We start from the raw sequence: 15537 nt of genomic DNA on the forward strand, positions 1-15537 counted from the left end.
TAATCAATGAAAAATTAGTGAATGTTAGTAGGTGTTTACATTTCAGTCAATGAAGAGAGGAAGGGTGAGTGATTTGTCTTCTTAAACCATGTCTGCAGAGGCTTTCATTCTAAGCTGTTGAGAATCTGGAAAACTTAAATGATGAGGAAAGAGTCCATTCTTTCCCCCATTCTCAGGCAACTTGAGCTTCATTATATTCTAAATGTAATGAACATTTAGAATTGTGATTACTTGTTCTCAACTTATTATCAGATTTTAGGATATTAATTATATCTGGGTTTAAATTGTTTTCTTGTTGGTTGTTAGTTAAATTGAATCAGCTATTTCCATTCTATTCATTGATTTGGTTTGGTTTTCAATAACAGTACACATTTTTTTCAACATCTTTTTTCTTTTTTTCAATTTATATTTTTAATCCCTGCGAGTCCAATAATTGTAAATCTTCAGATTTGAAATGCTTCCAATTGTTTTGTAATCCCTGCAAATAGGACAAGAGAGCAACCTAACAACAGAGTCCAAGAGGGCCTTGTTCGGTAACTCATTTAAAGGAAGAAGTGAACTCTTAGGCAAGTATTTGTAAACTGGTGTATAGTGTAGCGTATACAATACAAATGGCAATGGAGTCGCTCGGACTAAGCTCATTATTTCCAAGGATGTCATCACTATCGCACCATGAAAGGTTGTCGTTATCTCCCCCATTCTTGGGCAGTAGAGTGGGCGCTGGGCAGCCCAACAGCACAATATTAGGTGTTCAGTTCGAGAAGTTCGACATTCCCAGAAAAAGATGTGTCACAACTAAGCAATTCTCGGTTAATTCTATTCTTGCAGATGTTGCAAAAGATTTCGTGGTAACTTTCACCTCAGCATTTCTATTTTGGTCGACAGCTATCTCGTTTAAATTGGAATTTAGTTTTCTATGAGCTCATAGTTTATATATACGCATTCTTTTGTGTCATTACTATAGTATAATGCGGTTCGTTGTAATTATGACATTGCAATGCAGAGTTACCAGGCACCAATATTAGCTAAACCGGAAGCAGACCCCAAGACTGTAGCCTCCATCATATTAGGTGGTGGAGCTGGGACTCGGCTTTTTCCACTTACTGGAAGAAGAGCGAAGCCTGCCGTAAGCTAACTGTTTATAACCCTGCATGCTTCCTTTATGATTAGAAGGATATCCGATTGCCTCTTAACAATATCATTTATTTTTCGTTGGTGGATCCTTTATATGTACTTAAGGTGCCAATTGGGGGATGTTATAGACTGATAGATGTCCCAATGAGTAATTGCATCAACAGTGGAATTAACAAGATATATATCCTCACCCAGTTCAATTCACAATCCCTCAATCGACACATTGCTCGAACGTATAATTTCGGAAATGGTGTGAATTTTGGTGATGGTTTTGTGGAGGTATGTTTAACCGCATACATGGTTGAGATGTCAGTCAATTGTTGCATACTACTAAAGGCTTTCCATTTCCTTGCTTTTGATTATAATTCTATTCTGCTTTACTGGTTGTAATAGGTATTAGCAGCCACGCAAACGCCAGGTAAATCAGGGAAGAAGTGGTTTCAGGGTACAGCAGATGCTGTAAGACAGTTCCTCTGGTTGTTTGACGTATGTAAACTAAATTCTTCTTCAATCCATGACCTATTCGCCGATGCACAATAGTATATATGAAAATAGATATTTGATTCAAAATGTTTATTATTTATTTATCCAGCCGGAAAGATATCTACAGATATGATGTTGTTAACATTGATGGTGTGGTTGTGGTTTTGTTTATAGGATGCAAAGCATAGAAATCTTGAAAACATTCTCATTTTGTCTGGTGATCATCTCTATCGAATGGATTATATGGACTTTGTGCAGGTTAACCATAACTGCTAACTCAGTTATATTTCTGCCCTAATATTTCCACCTACTATATACATTTTTCTTTTTCTTTTGTTTTTAAAAACATGATCTTCTTCGCAGCATCACATTGATTCAGGTGCTGATATATCAGTTTCTTGTCTTCCTGTGGATGACAGGTAAATAATATTTCTGAATCATAGTAGACCCAATTTTGATTGAGCATGCACCAATTGCTTACTTGGTTGAAGTTCTTTTTAATGTCTTCTTTCTTGCAGTCGTGCCTCAGATTTCGGGTTGGTGAAGATTGATGAAACAGGAAGGATCAACCAGTTTCTTGAAAAACCGAATGGTGAAAGCTTGAGATCTATGGTTATTACCTTTTCCATTTTTCCTCAAATTAACACCTAACAAAATCTGTTACTGAATGAGAAGTCCATGGAAACTAGATTGAAGCTGATTGATTTTTTTATTGTTGTCTCAGCAAGTAGACACAGATATTCTAGGACTATCGTCTCAAGAAGCAAAGAATACCCCATACATTGCATCAATGGGTGTATATTTGTTCAAGACAGAAGTTCTATTGAAGCTTCTCAGGTTTTTTGTATTCTCCTCTTAGTTTTAGTGATGACATCATGTAGTATCCACACATTTTTATCTTGTTTGTTTTGCCCTGCTTTAATAGTTAGAAGAAACATAAGCGGAGTTGTTGTGAAGGTTAAATGACTTTTCCCATTGAACATAAGTAGACTGTTGAATAGTGTCTTGCTATTTGTTTATTTCTCTTTAATTTTTTTTCTTCTACAGGTGGCATTATCCAGAGGCCAATGATTTTGGGTCAGAAGTACTTCCTATGGCTGCAAAAGATTTTAATGTTCAGGTAGAATCTTGAATCCAGCAGAAGTTCTCATTAATTAAGATTTTGATGATGAGAATAGGATAGTTTGACCTGTATGCATCTATTTGTTTGCATTGAGCTCCCATTTCCTACTATTTATTGCAACAGAAGACTCTCCAGCACTGTTACATTTTCCTTATATGATAGGCATATGTATACAATGGCTACTGGGAAGATATTGGGACTATTAAATCCTTCTTCGATGCGAATTTATCCTTGACCGATCAGGTAGTTTTCTTGATATTGTCTCTTAGCTTTCATTGTTACTGTTATGCTTATATTCTCCTTTTCTGAAGCCTCCGAAATTTCAATTCTTTGATCCATCAAAGCCAATTTTCACATCTCCTCGTTTTCTACCACCAACAAAAATAGAGAAATGCCAGGTATAAACTCAGCTTATTACCATACCAGTGGAGATGTAATTGGCACTCTTTACTGTGTCGAGGGTATATAACAATTGTTGCTTTTTATAGGTTAAAGATTCTATTGTTTCGCATGGGTGCTTTTTGAGGGAGTGCAGCGTTGAACATTCCATTGTGGGGATTCGATCAAGACTGGAGTATGGTGTGGAGCTGAAGGTAACCTTCATTCCTTTTTCTTTCATCATACCAATTATTCAATGGACAGCAATATCTGTTCAGATTTTGACAGGATACTATGATGATGGGTGCTGACTACTACCAAACTGAGGTGGAAATAGCAGCTCTTTTAGCAGATGGCAAAGTCCCAGTTGGCATTGGAAGAGATACCAAAATAAGGTAAGTTTCTTCCACTTCTGTTGGGAAAATAGTGCTACCAAACTCACCATATCTGGAGTCTCTGTCTGTCTGATACAGGAATTGTATAATTGACAAGAATGCAAGAATTGGAAAGAATGCGATAATTGCAAACAAGGATGTAAGTTATTACAGTATATTTGATTCTCTTTATTTGTTCTCCTCCAAGTCACTTTAAAACTCAAAATTAAAGCATTATGCTGCCAACTTGTATGGGCAGAAGGTGGAAGAGACAGAGAGACCATCTGAAGGATTCTACATTCGATCTGGAATTACAGTGGTATTGAAGAATGCAATAATAAGAGATGGGACAATCATCTAAGATAACTGAACAGCAATGAGTATCATCACGGATGCATAGATGTGTATATATTCCACTTGAGTTATGGAACTTTTTATTCCACAAAAGGAAATGACATTTCTCAAAATTCTTCTTCTAGATTTTACCAGGTGAATTTACGAACTGAAGTTCTCAAATTTTTGAGTAGAAAATCTATCAATAATTTTATTACGTGATAAGAACATAATCTTTGTAGATTAGTGATATGATAGTGTTTGTGCATGAAAGAAAAATTAAGCTGAAGTCGCCCTCCACAAGGGCCGTTTGAGCAACAAGGTTCATTAATGAGTTCTCATGAAAAACTGGTAGGAGGGATCACCTTAATGTGCCGCAACAGTGATTGAGTTGGTTCTCGTCAGCACCGCCTGCACGATTGTCCATCCACGTAAGAGGGATGTCAAATGCACTTTTCACTTGTATTCTTAGAATTGATCTAATTAATGAGAGATAAATTCATTTCGACATGTAATAGTATTTGACGACAGGATGTGTACACATACAGAGAGAGGGAGAGAGAGATGGTAAAATGAGGAAACTTTTATTAAAGAAATTAAGTGCCTTTAACATGGAGGCCTGTTGGACAGCTGATGTGACTAGGGATGGCAAGGGGGAAGGGTGGGGATGGGTGGAGAGATGAAAATAATTCTCCACTCTCTCCCTGTAAAAAAAAATATTCTCTCCGTGCCTACAAAAAAATTTCTTTTTTATATCTTCTAAATATAATATAAATATATTAAATAATAAAATTAAGTAAAATTAAAATTAATTTACTATTTCAAATATCATAAATATAATATATTAACTATTTTAATACACATAACAAAAATCTAAATAAATTTGAAAAACATAAATAATTTAAAACTATAAAAATATATTAGTATTTTAAATAAATATATTAATATAAAAGGACATATATGGGGCAGGGAGGGGAAGGGGCAGGCGAGGAGGAAACACATATATCTCCATCCCTAGCGTGTCTCCAATTGTGAGGATTTTTTTTATTCCTGTTCTCGTTCCATTTCTTGTTTCTATCGTAGAATCTCTTCTCTATTAGGGTTGGAATCCCTAAAATCAGGCTCAAATTGTCATCCCATGTGCCCTTGACCCCTGTAGATGGATCGGCTGCAAAAGCCATCATCAACATTCGGTAGCAAAGTCAGCAGAAAGAAAGTCTCAGAAGCTGATAATTAATGTTACAAAGCACTAACGCCTGATTCTAGGAACTAATAGAAAGCTCCTTATCAGATGTTGTGCTTCGAGCCCATGAACTACTCGACTCAAAATGCGTCGGAGGTTGCTGCTGCACGTGAAGCCATCCAGTCCGCTCCACCGGCAGTGCCATCTCTGTTCCTGTCACCAACATTCATCCAGCAGCCAAGCAAGAGCATTTGTTATAATTATAGAGAAGAGATCAAATGATATTTCCAAAGCACAAACACCATATATCGTAATACAATCAGAGATGGGCAGTTGTAAGTTCAATTCTTGACTGCCATATGTCAAAAATAAGCAACCAAGGAACGAATCCAATAAGTCACCGATACACAATTTTATGATTTTGCTTTGGCAATATACTTAGTCTTAATATTTGTTAAAACAATCAATAATCTCCAAGCATACACATGCAACAACTACCACACGTGTGCAGAAGATTTCAACTCAATAAAATAAAAATCCTAGGGTTATGGTGAGAGTAACAAACAATGATGCTCATTCCGGGAGAATATCATTACAGCGAAATCTCAAATAATTTCAAAAATAATTACATTCATATCCATAATTGAATCTTTACCTGAAGCTACAATTGCCACAAAAAATGAAACTCAGGGAAACTCATACTTGTTGCTTTGCATTAACACAAGAACACTTGACAATATCATTTAATAAAATCTAAGCCAAAAAAAAAAAACACGACGCCATGCTCCAAGTCATGGTATTGGTATATGGAATCAAGAAGGCTTCACAATCATACAACTTGCATAGATACGTGGAATACTAAATAAGCAGTTTCATCAAAGATGAAAATATTTTAAATGGAAAGAATTGGTTACAAAAATATCACAAGGAGAATGTTGAATCAAGAAAATATAACTATGTTCCACCACTCACTGCCATGTATAATCCCTCAACCAGAAAAAACAGAGCCTGCTGAGAAAATTTTAGGTGACATTACATGATCTCATAGCAACACAGGCTTCTAAAATCTATTTGAAAATGTACAAAATACATCAAAATGGTCAATGATGGCAACCACTTTAGCAGCAACAAGTCTTTTGTGTTGCTAACATAACATCATTGAGTCACAAGTAATCATGCAGTAGCATGTCATAGGACCGAAACCATCACATACTGTTTCACACCATAGTCTGGCTGGAGATTCAGCAAGTATAAAGTCCAAGTTATCTTCGCATCACCCGGTGGCGTTCTCGTTTGCGGAAGCGCTCTAACATGAATTCATCTGTTGCAGCTTGCCTACTTCCTGCTGCATCAGTGCTATTATCAGTTGGCCTAGCTCCAGCACCATCATCCCGTGTACCTCTGTCCTTGTACAGCTCAGGGTGTTCTGCAAGTTTTTCAATCACAGTTAGATATTCAGAATAAATAATATCCCCAAAGACACCACAGAACTAAACGAACAAGGGAAACACAGAAACTTCAATGGAAAATCACATTAAAAGCACATATATTAAAAGCGTCCTATCAAATGACTACATTTATCTTAAGTCTGAAGTAACCTGGCCCTTGACCTCCAGTTTTGGTGAGAAGATGAGCTTAACTGAATAAATGAATCTAACTATAAGATTAGAAGTAAAGAATGAAATCAGCAACCTCTTCTGAGTTTCTCAGCATAATCCCGGCCACGTTGGAAATAATCTGCACTGTAACTTGAGGGAATGCTTAATTCTGGTTTTGTTCTACCCATAAGCCTCTTTTCTTGCAGAAGCTTCTTGGCAGCCTCAGTTTCCTCAATATTCTTCAACTTGTATCTGCAACCACAGGAATAATCAACACTGAACCCAAATCAATTTCTAATAACGTTGTAAGCATTAGGCCCTCTCATCAAGGTAGTGATGCAAACCAGCCAACCAAGAAAAAGCCTAGAAGCTAAATGCTTCTCCTTGATGAAAAATGAGCCCATGAAGAATGGCAACTTTCACATTTAGTTATGCAAGAGGGTTGAATCAAACTGCAATTAATTCTATTACCAAAAAAGAGAACGATGAAAAGAAGGGACATACTCAATGGGGAGCTGAACCTCAGCTATCCCAGTGGTCCACTGAGTAGAGCTTTCCTCTGAGTTTCGCTTCTTCACCTGAGAGGAAACAGGAAAGAAGTTTAGAATTAAACTGCAAAAGGACTTCTCCAAAAAAGGTTCACTCAGACACTGACAACACAATTCCATTATAAAAAATTTGAAAGGCATACTTCAAGAAAAAGATCATGGCATATGTTGTGTAGAATGCTAATGAGTAAACAGATACTTTGAAATGAACTTGTGTTTAATAGGCAAGCACTACTATAGAATATATTGAATATAAACTAATATGACCATATGCTAGAACTAAAACAAAATCCTGGTCTACGTTGAATCAGATACTGAAATGCTAGGATATGAAATATGTAAATTTCCGTCAATCTAATTCTTGTTTGACTGTTACAGTTAATGAAACACCACCCAAGCATGATGATTTAGATAGATGTATCCATTGAAAAGGAAATGAAGAACTAAAACAAGTGTGGATATCACTCACTTTAAGATGCTCCGGAACTTTGTATAATTCATCTTCAGCACGCTTTAAATCGTTCTCAACTTTATCTGTCACATCAATATTTTTGCCCCTTCTCTTAGCAAGTTCTTGCTCAATGTAATTCACCCTGTTAGATATAGGAAAAATAAGCTAAGAAACAACCAGCAATAGACATGCAATTCCCCAGAAAGAAAACTAGTAATTCAGACACCAAAAATATCCTACAGGGTATGCAAATATAAAATATATCCAAAAAAGGAAGAAGAAAAAAAAGTACAATGAGGATTCTCTATTAACAAACACTGTTTAAAATCTCCTTCGCAGAATCAACATGGTTAAGACAGTAAGGGTCTTCACGATTGTTCCATTAATATAATCTTTACCAACAAACTTGGATAGTCTAGGACAAGAACACTAAATTGCAATTACTTTAGGAAGAAATTAATTTCATCTAATCCATTACTTTTACAAAAGAACGGTATAAATCAGCCATGTCTAACACAGTGCATAAATCGAAAGAGCAACTACTTAAGTGAAAAAGTAATTACATGTTGGGATCTTCAACCATGACGGCGGTTTCTTGAGCGAATGTATCTTGAAGAACCAACTCGTCTTTTTCTCCGTCGCCTTCATTCTTTTCCGCAACTTTAGTTAAGCCACCACTGTTTCCTCCTCCTCCTGTAACTGTTCCACTTTGCAATGCACTACTTATTGCAGGTATCCCTGATTTTCTTTCTCTTTGTTTCTGAAGAAACTTCACTTCCTCCAATGCCAACCTGATCGTTCAAAAAATTATATTATTATTATTATTAGGTCAACCAAAGAAAACCCTAATCAGCCATGTGATAACGACTTAACTACCTCCTTTCTTCTTCGTCATCTGAAACCTTGTTATTGTCTTCTTCACCTCTTACTTCTTCGATACTCCTCTTTCGGAAATTCTTCTTCTGCTTCTGCTTCTGCGGCTGCATCGAATTCGAGTTCTCCATTTAATTCTTTTCCAACGGAATTCAAAATGCATCAGCATAATACCGCACCACCATAAACGCACCGTTTCAAGTAACAGTAATGTCCAGCCCGAGACTCACGTTTGGGCTAGGCTAACCAAGCCCAACCACACTTACTGAACCTCCGAATAATTGGTAAAGACGACATGTCGTCCATTTCTACCAACCTTCCTAGCTTGCAGACAAAACAAGAAGTATAAGAAGGAAAAGATGACTTGGTCTGTGTATTCATATACACAGAGAACGATTATAATAAAGGCTGACCCAAAGAGATTGAATGATGTGATAACAAAGCATGAAAGAGAGCAGAGAAGTAACAAATTGTTCTTGCATCCATGGTTTAGTGAGAGATGGAAACAGGAAGATGAAATCTGATTCGATAAGAACTCAAGAGGGACAGAGACCAGTTTGCATCACCATCAAAACGGGCCCTTGTTGATACGACAGTGCTGCTACCGCCAAAACACTCTTCTTTTGGTTCTTGTTTATTATCCACTTCAATCCAATTAACATTCAACAAACTTTAATTACTGTGTTTTTCGAGGTTTGCCTTACTAGCATTTTTAGTTGAAGTTGTTGAACAGTTGATTCTGATAAACTGTGTTACAGTTGCATTCTTTGTACAAGATTTTTTTAAAGTCTGTATTTCCCCCCATATCTGGTAAAAGAAATAACAAAAGATTCGCGAATTTTCACAGGTACGCATTTTTTTTCTTGTCTTCACGTTGCCCCATCCATTTCACACTGGACATCAAAATTAAGTGAAATCCCTTTGGATAGTGAGAAAGAGACGCAGGAATATGTACAAAAGAACATATTCTATTCTATTTAAAGAACCAAACACGTTTAAAACAATTCTTAAAGCAGGAAATTATTTTTAAATAATTTCCCCAGAAAAATATAGCATTGAAAGATATAAAGATGACATGAAAAATTTGTCAATATTGAAATTCCCATTTCGAAAATGCATAGATGTACTCCTTGCTTGAAATGGTTACATTGCTAAGGCAAATATGCATATGTAAAAAAAAAAAAATGTTATCCTGATGATCTCCAAATCCTTCCCTCTAGAGAAACCACCATAACAGAAACATCGTCATGATATTTACGTCGATCTCCATGAGGAATATCAAGCAATTCATGAAAATCCATTCCTGCAGTCAAGAGAACAAAAACCATTATAAAAAGAGCATAGGTCCTTCAATTTATGGAGTCAAAGATTCAAAATGAAAAGACCAAGAAGAAAATCTAACTAACCATTCTTTTTTGCTGCACGGAATAAAAGCTCCGCAACGAGATACTGTGCAGGATCGCCTTCGGGGACATTTTCCATAAACCATGTCACATGAGCAACCACCTCTTCATTACTGAAGTACTGGTAAAGCCCATCAGAGGATAGTACCAAGAACCGGTCACTTGAGGAAAGCCGGTGGTGAACAATGGAAGGGATGCAGCTGAGGTATGGAGCAGTTCCCACATAGTCAACTCTAAACATCTCCAGCAGAATTTCATTACAACTTGGCTGCGAACAAGATATTGAATTAGCAATAGATTGATCAATTACATTTACATGAATGCAATAAAAACAAAAAGAAAAGAAAACTAATACATAAAGGAAACAAGTTGTACCACCAACATAATCCACATGAAAATAAAAGCCTAATGGCAAAGATAACAAGGAGATATATTGGATACAGTAGACACCCCTTAGTGATACATAATCTCAATTATTTTGAGTGTCTCAACCTATGTCTCCAGATTCTCCAAATGGCAAGTAATTTGTGGAAAAATCTTAGACATTTAATTTCAGAAGTATAAACAAAGCCTTAAATTAGACAATAACAGGTACAACATCAAACACTAACATAGCTTACTCTAAATTTCCAATAATCAGATACTAAGTTTCCACATAAAGATCTAATTGCACAACCAATATTGAGTTTCTGCTTTTAGTAATTAAATGATGAAACAAGATTGGTGATGCTACCAGGGGTTAGCAGCGAGAAAGAGGCAGAGAGAGAAGAGAAGCTACACAAGCAGCAATTATTTTCTCAACTTGAAAAAAACCAAAAGAGGACTGCCTTTATCACTGCTTAAGTTTTAGAAAAGTAATCAGATATCTTTACCACCTATTATTTTGCAATACATAGGAAAATTCATTATGTATCATATACATAAATATATAACTGTCTGCAAAGATCATGACTAATTGGAAAAAATTTCCATCTGCTCATTAGTTAATTATTTCTAGTCTCATGCAAGGATTAAAAGATATGAAACACCTTGAGAGCAAAAGATGAGACCATCCCAAACAAAAAAATGATTTCTTGGAAAGTGTCAGATAGAGAACCCCAATTAAACATTAAAAGCTACATGTTTCAGAGAAATTTGTCAACCCAAATTAAACATTAAAAGCTACATGTTTCAGAGAAATTTGTCAAGTTACTAAATCACCGAACCTTCTTCAAGAAGCCAGCACCAAATGCTCTTGTGACTTTTAATTGCCCCTTAACACGATTGTTCAAAATTGCTTGGCAGTCATCAGGATGCTCTGCCCTTACTCTAAGAACTTCCTGTCATATTAATAAAGAATGCAGGATCAATCCTAAATTATAAGAATGCATATGAAACTCGGTTATGATTTCTCTTTCCTAACTATTTTTTCATTAAAATATCAAATATCTAGCGAATTTTAATTTATTTTTGCAAAAAAATTCTATATTAGGATATCTTATATATGACATCATTGTCATTTTAATGATTAAGTGAAAAAATTACTAGGAAGTGCAAATTTTGACGAATCCTAAGAAACAATTAGAAAAGGGTAGATATACCTAAACATTAATAAGAAAGCATGAACTCATCTAGACATCAGGTAGCAAACATCTCACTGTCTGAAGAGACAACGAAAATGCTAGAAAACTGATCAGTAAAACAACAAGCTTGTTCACAGACATCAGGTAGCAAAACTTATGCATTCAACATCACCATGGTAACTCATCCAGACAATGATTCTACAAGGAAAATAATTCACAATTTCAACAAATGGCAAACCACTTATCATGCATCAACACCGAGTCTATTCATGAAGTCCTTGTGCACAGTTTATGTAATGGTACCAAACCCAGGATGTAACACTTCAAGGAGATTTGAAAGTAATACTTATTCTGAATGACACATTTATGCAACATAATAAAACTCGGACCTTTAAAAACATTCTTGTTCTGCACTTTAAGCATCTCATGACATAAAAAGCACATTGAAAAGCAAACATGGCTAACCGATAAATAGTATAAAATTACAGTTGATGATATAAAATAAAAGTTCTAAAAGGAGATCATGCAATGCCGATAGGATTGGAAAATTTCAGTAAAGTGAGAAACAAACCTCTTCGACACTTGTGCTGTGGTCAGTTGAAAGCTGAACTGCCCTCATTTTTAATCTGCAGATAGAAATATCTCTATTCTTGTTCATCATATTAACCTGACAATTTTGATTATGCATTGGAGACTCCTCAGATATTCTGTCCAACTCCATGCGTACTAAAGACTCTCTTGATCGGTTTCTATGCTTCATGTCTTCTTTCAAAGAACATGGATTAGGGTGGCGGTCATTCTGTCTTTCTTGTGCCAATATCACACGGCTATCCCCAAGGTTCATGACATACACATCTTGATCCTTCATTAACATCACAAGAACACATGATCCCATTAAAGCAAGCTCTGGATTTGTGTCAAAAGCATTTTCCACCATTTCCATGTAACTTTTTTCAGTACTTTCAAGTGCTCGTGCCATTGCTCTTAAAACAGCATCATGATCAATAGCTCCAGATTTACATCTCCTAATAGGCCCAGAGGATTCCATCATTCTTTCATCGACACAAGGCTCTTCTCTGTGCCAATCATAACTCCAAGGAAAAAGCTTCTTTCTCAAGGACTTCTGCTTCCGACACATTTTTCTTATCTTTGCACTAATCATAGACTTTCTCATACTCTGCCTTTGCTCAGAAACAGAAGGACCATCCATAAATCCTTGATTAGATTCAGACCCTGCCCTTGCGTCTCCTCCTGATGTAGTGGGATCTTCATCAAGATGGTCAGGAACATCTCCTTTCAGGTTCAAAGAGTCCCTGGAATTAAGAGTATTAGAACATGCATGACAATCAGATAAGCCCTTTCTTTCATGACCAACCTCACAAACCGACACAGAACCTTCTCTTTCCCATGATTCCATCTGAAGTAGCTCATAAAGTCGCATGCTTTTTCTGCCTAGACCAGTTAAGTTAGCAGTAGTTGGAACATGACCTGTAACGTCACCATTATCCTCAACAATTTCACTGCAAGATGATTGCTCCTGGGCAATTCCTGAAATGTTATATGATGCTTTTAGACTAGTAGAAAGTACATTATCTAAGTAGGAGTTTGATCCTTTATCCTTGATGCACTCTGAAACAGGCCCATCGTTTCCTCTTTCTGGAGGTCCAGGTTGTGGAGGATCATTGGGAGATTTATCCTCATAATCCCAGAGCAATCCTTCCAGCTCCTTGTCTATGGCACGATAAAGATGGCTCATTAGGAAATCCGGAGCATCTGGCCCACTAAAACCATCATATATCCCAATAAATAACCATCCTTGTTCTTCGGAAACTACAACATGGACCCTATCTTCACCTGCCTTTCCATGAGCCCACTGCAAGTTGCAACTATTTCCATTCTCACTTTCTGACGGCCCCCCTTCAAAACAATTTCTTTGGGCTTCTGCTCGAACCTTAGCCTCCCTTACATGCCAAGCTAATTGGGTAACTGGATGTAAAAAAAACCGTTGCATCCAACCAGACCCCATTGTATGTTTTGAGAAGGTACGGGAAAGGGTGCTTTTCATTGGCCCACTCACACTTCTCATAAAACGTTGAAAGCGAGGCCTTCTGCGACCTTGTGCAAGTGGGGCAGAAAAGTTAGATTTGTCACTGGCATCGAGAGGACCCGACATTACCCCCCTCTCAATTGGACCAGACATGAAACCACCTCCTCTATCCAAAGGACCGGAAGCAAAACCTCTCTCAAGAGGTCCTGACATAAACCCATTCAAAGGTCCAGAGCCACGGGGCACTGGCTGCAATGGGATTGCAGCAAATGAAGCAGTGCTCTCAAATGATGCAGCAGGTTCTTGGGCATCACTAGCAAATAACGCACTCTGGTTACCAGTCCTAGCTGTGGAAACATTTGCACTGACAGAAGCCCCCGAGATGGTCTTAAATGTAGTCTCGGGAAAACTCTTATTGGGTTTCTGAAGACCTGAAGGATCATCTATGGAGTCATGCCTAAATGACCCACTTAAAGTTTCTGAATCAAGAGTGCTTGAATCAACCGTAAACCTCTCAGAATTGGAAGGTGTAATAGCAGGGGATTCGAAAATAGATGGCCTAACATAACAAAAAGAATGGCCTAATCCCTCGTCTAGAGGCTCTAAAAGATCCAAATCAACACCACTTTTTCCATTAAATGGCACAAAACAACCAACAACACGAGAAGTGCCGTTACCCATTTTTCTACTAATATAAACCCCTATAAACCACACCTCTGAAATGGAGGGGTTCTCTGACTTTCCGCCATAAGAAAATACAGCAAAAAAATACTCAAATAAAATCCCAAAAACCCAATAAACCCCTCAACCACCTTATGAACACTCAAATAACAGCACATCATCAATCAGACTACTGTGAACCCCAAACTACAGCTGATCAAATCAAACCAAACCAACCCAAAATTTCTCATAATTTGAAACGATAAATAGAACATAAAAAGAAAAAGAAAGAATATAAACAGTGAAATGCAATGATCTGACCTTGAAATGACTGTTTAAGCATGAACAAAGCAGTGGATCGAGCACCCCCAGTTAACAGATCTAAGAAGCGATAAAAGAAAGTGAACGAATGGCACACATCAGATACAAACAAACACACAACGAAAATAACCCATTTATATTTTTTGTGGAATCTGACAAAGTACCCACACAAACAACCGATTCATTTTCGCAACTGAATCATGCAAACATAAACACTGTAGAAAAAAATTTTAAAAAATGAGGTTAAAAACCAAAAAGTGATTTTGAGCGAGAAACAAAACGAGCAGCGAGAACGAAGTCTGCAGTGAGAGTAGAAAGATAGAAGTGGAGAAGATAAAATGTAGTTATTCGTTGAATTATATATAAACGAAAAAAAATTGGGATTCGGTTTATGATGACGATGAAGAATCAAAGTTGAGTTCATCAAGGACTAGGAGGGTCTCTTTCTTGGGGTTTTCAAATGGTTTGGGAGGGTAAAAAAAACTAATAAAAGAAAAAAGATAAACAAATTTTTTAATTACGTTGAAAAATTTAGACTGTTTATAGTATTTAATTTTTATTTTTATTTTCTTTTAAATGATTGGTTCCATTTTGTTGGTGCTGTTGCTGTAATCAATAAATCTGATACTGCACATCATCATGCTCATCAATCAATTGACATCTGTGGGGCATCATCACCCTTGATTTTGACCTTTGTTTTACTATTAATATCTAAACCATTCATTCAAATCTATTTGTTTTATTTTTATTAGATTTCTTAACAATTTTTTTAATATTATTTTATTATTATTAACTATTATTAGTAATTGTCTCGATGATTTTCCAATTTTAAACACATGGTTGGTCCACAATAACTTTATGGTTATTAATTGATTCAAGCAAAACTTTTACCCAAAGTTTCCTTGAAATTTATGAAAGCTGTGACACTCTTATTATTTCACTGATGTATTTTACAATTTAGGCGATTACTAGTTTGAGTAAGGTAATGTGTTACATGAATCTACCATTTCAGTATTTAATTAAATATTTAAAATTATATTCATATAATTAATTTTATTTTATTTTT

At 36.3% G+C, this 15537-nt stretch overlaps 3 protein-coding genes across 6 annotated transcripts; 1 reads left to right on the top strand and 2 right to left on the bottom strand.

The window, feature by feature from the left end:
- The first annotated feature begins 36 nt into the window (after window positions 1-36).
- Window positions 37-4042, top strand: LOC123223172 (glucose-1-phosphate adenylyltransferase large subunit 1-like). Of its 2 annotated transcripts, none has more exons than XM_044646268.1 (15): window positions 37-848; window positions 1004-1126; window positions 1240-1413; window positions 1528-1620; window positions 1792-1875; window positions 1981-2036; window positions 2136-2229; window positions 2342-2454; window positions 2665-2737; window positions 2903-2983; window positions 3052-3138; window positions 3229-3333; window positions 3407-3513; window positions 3592-3652; window positions 3752-4042. In XM_044646268.1, exons 1-15 carry the CDS (start codon window positions 612-614, stop codon window positions 3851-3853), a joined length of 1590 nt encoding a protein of 529 aa, XP_044502203.1. In that variant the 5' UTR covers window positions 37-611; the 3' UTR covers window positions 3854-4042. The 2 variants fall into 2 exon arrangements, with proteins under 2 accessions (XP_044502203.1, XP_044502204.1); XM_044646269.1 differs by having other exon boundaries at window positions 3755-4042.
- A 1829-nt stretch (window positions 4043-5871) lies between these two features.
- LOC123223325 (protein COP1 SUPPRESSOR 2) lies at window positions 5872-8645 on the bottom strand. Of its 2 annotated transcripts, none has more exons than XM_044646473.1 (6): window positions 8482-8645; window positions 8169-8396; window positions 7624-7747; window positions 7111-7184; window positions 6701-6858; window positions 5872-6434 (listed from the first exon to the last, which is right to left on the bottom strand). In XM_044646473.1, exons 1-6 carry the CDS (start codon window positions 8607-8609, stop codon window positions 6271-6273), a joined length of 876 nt encoding a protein of 291 aa, XP_044502408.1. In that variant the 5' UTR covers window positions 8610-8645; the 3' UTR covers window positions 5872-6270. The 2 variants fall into 2 exon arrangements, with proteins under 2 accessions (XP_044502408.1, XP_044502407.1); XM_044646472.1 differs by having other exon boundaries at window positions 6701-6882.
- Window positions 8646-9428: 783 nt separating this feature from the next.
- Window positions 9429-14948, bottom strand: LOC123223324 (protein phosphatase 2C 32). Of its 2 annotated transcripts, XM_044646470.1 has the most exons (5): window positions 14472-14945; window positions 12015-14363; window positions 11087-11200; window positions 9885-10149; window positions 9429-9781 (listed from the first exon to the last, which is right to left on the bottom strand). In XM_044646470.1, exons 2-5 carry the CDS (start codon window positions 14169-14171, stop codon window positions 9666-9668), a joined length of 2652 nt encoding a protein of 883 aa, XP_044502405.1. In that variant the 5' UTR covers window positions 14172-14363; window positions 14472-14945; the 3' UTR covers window positions 9429-9665. The 2 variants fall into 2 exon arrangements, with proteins under 2 accessions (XP_044502405.1, XP_044502406.1); XM_044646471.1 differs by lacking the exon at window positions 11087-11200 and having other exon boundaries at window positions 12015-14948.
- Window positions 14949-15537: the final 589 nt, after the last annotated feature.

The sequence above is a fragment of the Mangifera indica genome, chromosome 8 (genome assembly GCF_011075055.1).
Source record: "Mangifera indica cultivar Alphonso chromosome 8, CATAS_Mindica_2.1, whole genome shotgun sequence".
Lineage (NCBI taxonomy): Eukaryota > Viridiplantae > Streptophyta > Magnoliopsida > Sapindales > Anacardiaceae > Mangifera > Mangifera indica.

Coding starts and splice junctions, on each gene's coding strand:
- LOC123223325 (XM_044646472.1), bottom strand. CDS start 8,609: ATGGAGAACTCGAATTCGATGCAGCCGCAGAAGCAGAAGCAGAAGAAG. Junction 7,748..8,168: donor ATGGTTGAAGATCCCAACAT/GTAATTACTTTT, acceptor TATATCTAACAG/GGTGAATTACATTGAGCAAG. Junction 6,883..7,110: donor GAGGTTCAGCTCCCCATTGA/GTATGTCCCTTC, acceptor ATTTGGGTTCAG/TGTTGATTATTCCTGTGGTT.
- LOC123223172 (XM_044646268.1), top strand. CDS start 612: ATGGCAATGGAGTCGCTCGGACTAAGCTCATTATTTCCAAGGATGTCA. Junction 2,230..2,341: donor GTGAAAGCTTGAGATCTATG/GTTATTACCTTT, acceptor TTGTTGTCTCAG/CAAGTAGACACAGATATTCT. Junction 2,738..2,902: donor CAAAAGATTTTAATGTTCAG/GTAGAATCTTGA, acceptor CTTATATGATAG/GCATATGTATACAATGGCTA.
- LOC123223324 (XM_044646470.1), bottom strand. CDS start 14,171: ATGGGTAACGGCACTTCTCGTGTTGTTGGTTGTTTTGTGCCATTTAAT. Junction 10,150..11,086: donor GTGCTGGCTTCTTGAAGAAG/GTTCGGTGATTT, acceptor TCTTGTTCGCAG/CCAAGTTGTAATGAAATTCT. Junction 9,782..9,884: donor CCGTGCAGCAAAAAAGAATG/GTTAGTTAGATT, acceptor TCTTGACTGCAG/GAATGGATTTTCATGAATTG.